General features: G+C 34.8%; 1 protein-coding gene across 2 annotated transcripts in view; it reads right to left on the reverse strand.

Annotated features, from left to right (window-relative positions):
• Positions 1-6: 6 nt before the first annotated feature.
• LOC106687365 (uncharacterized) overlaps positions 7-7,565 on the reverse strand; it is a 155,517-nt gene continuing 147,958 nt past the window's right edge. For both annotated transcript variants that reach the window (XM_067049991.1, XM_067049990.1), the window contains 5 exons: positions 7,305-7,469; positions 2,236-2,442; positions 1,937-2,031; positions 958-1,157; positions 7-469 (listed from right to left, as the gene is read on the reverse strand). In XM_067049991.1, the coding sequence (XP_066906092.1) occupies positions 258-469; positions 958-1,157; positions 1,937-2,031; positions 2,236-2,442; positions 7,305-7,469 (879 nt within the window). In that variant the 3' untranslated portion in view covers positions 7-257. The remainder of the gene's footprint in view (positions 470-957; positions 1,158-1,936; positions 2,032-2,235; positions 2,443-7,304; positions 7,470-7,565) is intronic.

Consider the following 7,565-nt stretch of genomic DNA (forward strand, 5'->3'; position numbering starts at 1 on the left):
ATATAAAAACAAATTTAAGTTTTTGCTAACTAGGATTCTATTAATAATATTGTTTTCAAAATAAAACTCATCACACTACACAGGTAGGTTTTCAAAAAACCAAATGATCATTAATTTATCCATCATTAAGCTTATTTACTAATATATCAAATATTATAACATTATTTTTGTATCTTATTCCATAGGCTAAAGAAAAATTGATCTTAGTGATGAGTATGTTTTGTTATAAAAAAAATTTCATAACTGACTTGTTGTTTCTACCTTTGCTTTCTAAATTCTCTATATTCCCGTAACGGCTGCCTTAATTCTGACAAAACTTGGCTTTGTGATGACTCAAATGATGTAACGTTGTTGTTTATACTGTACAAACGAAGCTGTTGTCTGATATCAGCCTTCTCCCTTTCTCGTTTTCTTTGGAATTCCTCTTCAACCCTTTGCATTACTTCTAATTCTGAACGTCTTTTTAATTCTAATACATAAAAAAAGAAGTTTTTTCCATTACAATAACTAATAACTAACAACTTTATAAATGATTATAAATACAAATAATTTATCCGTATAAAAACTAATGTAAGCTCTGTCAGCTTTTCTATTTTTTTTGGTTGCAAGCAAGCGAAGCCACTAGGGAAGAATGGGAACACCTCAAAGGACTATAATGATGAAACATTAAATTTACATCTTGTTGGGTTAGTTCTACTAATTGAAGTTTAACAGAACATACTAAATTATCTAGAATTAAACTGTTTTCTTTCTACTTTATTATACCATGTAATTATATGTAATTTATATATATCCGATTACGGATTGATTAGTATGCTGTGTGATGTAGCAAACTGATGTATTTGGGCAGCATAGATGAATAAAGTATTTCTCTCTCTCTCTCTCTTGTAGTTACTTGCTCACCTTTGTAATTTAAAGTATTTAAATTTTTAAAAAAAGTTAAAGTAATCAAATTACCTGTTTGTTCTGCTTGTTTAGACAATGTTTCTGCTAAAAGTTTTCGTTCATTCTGTTTTAATGTACTCTGATATGTGAACTTCTTTGTTTTGGTTTTAGATGTATCATCACTAGATTCCATGCTAGTTAAAATGTGTTTTTCGGATTCAACACATTTATTCAGTTCACTACATGATTTAGAAAGTGTTTGACTATCCTCCCTAAAAATTGAATAGCAACAAAAACAAGAAATATCTAAGGATATTATTATTATTATTATTATTATTATGATATTATATACACGCACTAGTCCACAAAAAAACTGGTCCACCTGTGTTGAACATGTCATTATCCTATTCTCCTCCGTACCTTCTATAATAGTCAGGATGGGACAAGTTGATTCTGCACTCATCTGAAAACATTCTATTAGCCCACTTTGCAAGAGTTTGATTTGGATATGCATGAGCGAAATTCAAGCTCTCTAATGTACTGATAATAACTGGTGGTCTGGTGATTACTGTTCCCGAATCTAGCTCAATTTCTACAAGCCCCATTCACACATTTTCCAAATTAAAATCTAGTGATTGGGTACTGCTGTTCCTGGGGATTTGGATGGTCCATCACATAGTTTTTCTGGGAATACTCAACATCCTAGCTATATAATTTTTGATTGCACAATTTTTGATTTGAAACAAAATCTTGCTACTATTTTGGAATTTAAGACCATGAAAAACGTGAAACAAAAAATGGAATAATAGAAGTCTAAAAACTTAATAATAGACAAAAAGAATAATAATTCTCATGAACTATCACAGTTTGACTGACTTGAAATAAAGTTCAGGAGGTTTTGCAATCCTAGACAAAAAAGTCCAGGTTGACCAGTATTTGTGTGGCCTAGTATATGATATTATTTCTAAATGAAAAAAATATTATGGATTCAGGGAAGTTTTAAGACAAAAATAATCATAAATACATTTATAAATATTGAATATCTTCTTACTTAACTGATGAATATTCTGGAAGATACATAATATGACCACCAGATGTAATGTAGGAATATGAAGGCTTTTTATTTAAAGTCAGGCCATTATCATCCTTTATTAAGAAATATAAGCAACAGTTAATTTACAGTATAGAAATTAATTATATTTGTGTGCATATATATAAATATATATATATTTTTTAATAATTTTAGTGATAAATATAATTTTTTGAAGAAATACAAAATAACATTGATAATTTTAAATATAAATTGGTGAGCCTAAAACTTAAAACTGATATTTATAATACTAATTATACCTGGTAAACTTGCAAATTTTCTTCATTCCATTGGGTACTATTCATTATATTTAATGACTGAGGAATATTACAGCTCAACATCCAGTTATTATCTAAAAATGAACTTTCTTTCAAATGTATAGAATTCTGTAAATGTTTTCCAAATGTGTAGATTGTCTTTTTAGAACTTTTAATACTTTGTAAACTATAGGGCTGGTAAGAGTCAGTCTGAAACAGTCATTTTTCAAAGAAAAATTATGTTTTTATTACACATTTATTACAATGTAGGGAAAATTAATAATTAGTATTAACTAATATTATTGTAGGGAAATTTCAGTTCCAAAAATAATTCAACACTATTTTTTTGAAATGGAGATTTAAGTTTATTAAAAGGAACAGTGGGTATGAATGAGATAGATAACCTGCCGAAGGAATAGGAGTTTATCCATACGAGGAAACTTACAAGAGATATTTGTGAGAGAACAAAAAGGTGTCTCCTTGGAAGTTTTAACTCCAGGAGTCTTTTTGGTCGAGAGATTGGTAAAAATAAATCAGTTTTAGAGACTGAATATAATATCTTATAATCAAGAGGATCCCTGCCAGAGGGGGGCAGGGAGGGACAGCCTCTAGAAGTGAAAACAAATTATTAATTTAATAAAAATTTTTTCAAGCAAATAATTGTAATAACTAATGAAGCACTGCTATATAATTTTAATAAAGTGATGGTTTCATTTACCTTTTCCATGCTAAAATGTCAACACCTGAACGACCATAGCTTGTAACATGACATAGTATTGTACCATTCACACATGGTGAATTTCTTTGTTCTCTCTTATGTTTTAAAACTGTTCTGTTCTTTGCTAGTTGAAAATTCATTTTAAATAAAATGGTTACACATATTGATAATGACTAATTAATATGGAAAAAAAGTGATTCATTGATCAATTCAGTGAAAGAAGTCCATCCATTAAATTAATTACTTATTCCCTCCCTTGTCTCCAATTATAGACCTTTCTCCATTCTCTCCTATCTATCAAAACCTCTCAAAAGAAGAGTCCATAGCTTAATATTTTCCTTGGACAAAAAGCTCTTCTCAATCCTCTCCAGTCTGGTTTCCGATCCCATTATTCCACTCAATCGGCTGAGTTGAAAATTACCCAAGACCTTCAGATCTCTAATGACAAACAAAAAATCACCATCCTCATTCTTTTTGATGTTTCAATTCAATCAATCATAATATTCTCCTTTTCAAACTACAAAACCTCCCCCTATCAAGGAGGGTTTTAAAGTGGTTCCTCTCCTTCTTGTGACTTTGTTCCCAAACGTTTATAATTTCCCAATAAAACCTCTTCCCACTCCCTTCTACTAACAAATAGTGTTCCTCAGGGTTCCGTACTCTCACCAACCCCTTTTCCTGAATATACATTACCAACCTTCCTGATCCTATTCTACATTCATAATACCACCTACACTCTGATGACCAACAGATATCTTATATCATCCTTTTATCAGTCTTCAGTTGTCAACCCATCCAATTCCACACCTCAGTTAGAAACATTAAGTGATTTTTGATCACCACTTATCCTAGAATGACCACATTTCCCAAATTACCTGGAAATCCATCACTATCCTAAAACAGTTCGTTAGATTACGTAATTCTATACCCTTCAAAACCCGTCGGATTCTTGTAACCTTCCTTATTTTCCCGCACTTTGATTACATTATTAACTTTGATTACTCGTTCATGGCAGATTGTCAGGAAGCCAAGAGCTGAAACTGAAGAAATTAATGAGTAATTTTATCAAATGCATCTCCGGAATCTCTAGGCGCTCTCACATCTCCAGGGACTATACTGGATTGAAGAGGCTTCACACTTTCTCTATTTTCTGTCTGAAATACTTTCTTTGTGTATATCTTTTCAGAGCCTTTAAAACTAAAAATCCACCCAATATTCTTAATCGGTTTACTCCGTGCTCCTCTGTCCACTTCTTAAATATGAGATCCCAACCCACAAACTTATATATTCCTTCTCATAGAACGGTTTCTTTCAAAAAATGCTTTATAAAAAATGTTCTTATAATTTTTTTTTAATTTAGCATTTTTAAAAATGCTGCACTACCTCTTTCTGGAATTCTCTTCCCACATCTATTCGTACAACCCCTTTATTAACCTCATTTGAACATAAACTGTTTCTCCATCTTCTCAACTATCAATTTACCTTAAATCTGTAACAATAAAACAAGGCATATGTTTTATATTTATTTATATATTTTATTTCCTGAAAGTGGCTCCATCATTTGTTAAGATCATGTTGAAATGAATTTCAGTGTCCTTATCGTAGGGTCACTATGATATGGATATTGCATATAAACCAGGAAAATAAAACATGGTGGCAGACTAGCTTTCACGCGCAATTATATTTAATGCAATGGAGAAAGACCAAGGGGTCTAGTAGTATCAACAAGTTTCCGCGAGAATGAAGGATGAGGAGCATTCAGACGCAGCATGAAACGGAAACGAAGACGAAACATCAGCTGACAAAGGAAGACCGGCGGAGTAATAGAAGAAATGGTGAATGGCAAACGACGCCAGGTCATTTGGAAGATGAGGATCACGGGCATAATGAAGATGGAACAGACTAGATATAAGGGTAACGATATCACCACTATTTGGTCGCATCCGGGAGCGAGGGAAGCCGAAGTTTGTATAGCCTTAACAGAAGCATCTAAATCCGGAAAGACCCACAATCTGTGTGTAAGCAATGCGGTGTGGGATAAGATCCAACGATTGTGGAAATTCGCTATGTTAATGGTGGAAACTGTTCAAGATGCGAAACGTCGATCCTATCCCTGAGTCCCTCCGCTAGCACTCCCAGCCCCTACCTCTTCACATCATACTTCGTAGCATCCTCGATGATGATGTCCAGGGGCATTGCTCCGGCCAGCACCTGCATCACCTAATGCGACACCGTCCTATACGCCTTCGTGACCCTCAGCAGAGCCAGTCGTTGCGTAGAGGCCAGTATCTTCTTCTGCTCCCGCGTGAGGGTTCGACTTCACGCAGGGGTCTTCTTTCGTACCGCCCATAAAGGACTATTATGTGGCGAGGTGCTGTCTATAATTATGTTCTGCTTGGGGATACCGTCTTTCCTTTATATAAGTCACCCTATCTTGCTTCAGTGGAATCTCGAGAACTGTTTTCCCAGTAGCACCCACCTTATCTCCCTCCTTAAAAATAATATTGTCGAATTCTTCAGAAATTCTGGCTTTCCAGCTCTTCCCTTGCATCACCTACCCTCTCTTTCCCGGTCCTAAGGAGTCTCCGGCAACTATATCTCTTTCCTCCGATTTCTATATCCCATTGCCCCATTTTATTCTTTATCAAATAGGCCGCACCCTATAATTACTTGGTAGTCACAAGGCAACTTTCCCATTACATGAACTATAACTTGTTTCCCTAGAGCACCCCACTTACGCAAGCCCCTTACCGCATCCCCTTCAATGCTGCAAGGCCCACACAGGGTAATCAATTGACAATTAAACACGTTGACCTGGGGTGCTGCTCGCCATACGATCGTACTCAAGTTCCCGGTGTCTACCAGGCAGTTTGCGCATCCCTTCAATTGTACAATAGGCAGGTCGCCATGCTGCTATCGTATATTGCAATTTCTCAATATGCGGCCGCCTCTTTGCAGACATCCTCCTAAATTTCGCGTACCTTCTCTCCTCTAGGCCCTCGTTTCCACGCTCCTACTCTGCTACTGAGCTCGCTTCCTTTTCTGGGTTTTTGAGTACCTTCTTCCGCCTCTGATACTTATGATGCTTCTTCTGAAGATTCGCTTCGTTGTAGTCACAGGTTTTTCCTTCTCACTTTCTGAAAACCTCTCACCTCCGTTGGCTCTCCCTGGCCTGCGTCTCTTCTTTTATACATAAATGTATAAACGGTACTTCCGCTGACCATTGTTTCTGGGTTTTACTTGGCTAATTTTATTTTTATGGTTACTAGCTCTCTCTCTTCTACGATCTTCATGTTCTCTCCTTCTCCAAGGATTGGTCATGTTTCTTGGCCGTTGATATTCTATCCGGGTCAACCCTGCTCTTCTACTTCCATTCGGGCCTCCACTTTTCTGGCGCTTGTATCAATGATATCTTGAGCATTTTCCATAAACAAGCGCTCTCTCGAAAATCCCTCCATCCTCAGCTTTTCTGAGATTATTAAAATGGCAAACTGTAAGTTATAATAGGAAGAATGGAATCTAAAAAAGGTTTTTTTTATTCGTTTCCCCCATTATTTATAGAGGTAAGTATATGACGAATAATTGAATCTTACTTTTTTTTACTGAAGAATCGACGTATCTTGTCCCTTCAAAGGTGTGGTTGTGATGTTGTGATCCGTGAAGATGTTAACTCAACAACGTTACCTCATTAATTATGGCATATTTCCAGAAAGAAATCATCTATCAAATAAGTTCACTATTTTCTTTATATTTTCTCTTTGAGTCCAAAAAATCTACGGCTCCCTCCTGCTCCTCTCTGCCTACGCCCGAGGAACAAGGGCTCTTACCAAATGAAATACTAAGCAATAACATATAATTGATGAATGATTTGTAGTTATCAATATCAATATCAATAAGATTATGAGATAGGTAGGTGAGAAAACCAAATTTAAGACAAGTTTAACTGAATGTACTGATACTTTATGATTTACATGAACACTCATGACTGCTTCAATATGTAATGTAGGATATAAAAAAGAAGAACACTGCAAAGTGAGATCTTTGGCAATTGAGAATCTCTATTACACATACCAAGGATAGTATAAGGTAGTTGGATAATGTTAAAAAGGCCAGAGGTTATTTTAAGCAATTTAACTAACCAAAGAAGAGAGATTGAACTCAGTTCCATACAACACATTTGATCTGAATGTAATTCCAAATGATAGAAAATGTATTCTTAAAGGTTTTATAAATAACTTATTCTCGTTACCTCTAGTGCTTGCAGTAAGAATTGGAATACATAACTAAATACAATTAAGTAATAGAAATGAAGTCATTCTCTTAGTAACTGATAAACATTCCTTGTTTCTCTTACTTTGTCATGATGCGGAAATCTCGTTTTTTTATCATCTTTTGGTAGCGAAACTGTGAACCTTGGTATATATTTGCCCTCAAGACAATTTTCAAAAGGAAATGAATTTAATGGAAACCCTCCATCAGAACTGGTGTCTTCCAAATCTTGCTGGGGTGTCCAAGCAGCCTAAAAAAAAAAAGTATATTTAGCTCAAAAACAAGAAGGTTGTAATGATGAGTAATGAAGTAATGATGAGAAGATTGTTGACCGTGTATATATATA

The sequence above is a fragment of the Halyomorpha halys genome, unplaced genomic scaffold, assembly GCF_000696795.3.
Source record: "Halyomorpha halys isolate HHAL.00 unplaced genomic scaffold, Hhal_1.1 Scaffold950.1, whole genome shotgun sequence".
In the NCBI taxonomy this organism is placed as follows: Eukaryota; Metazoa; Arthropoda; class Insecta; order Hemiptera; family Pentatomidae; genus Halyomorpha; species Halyomorpha halys.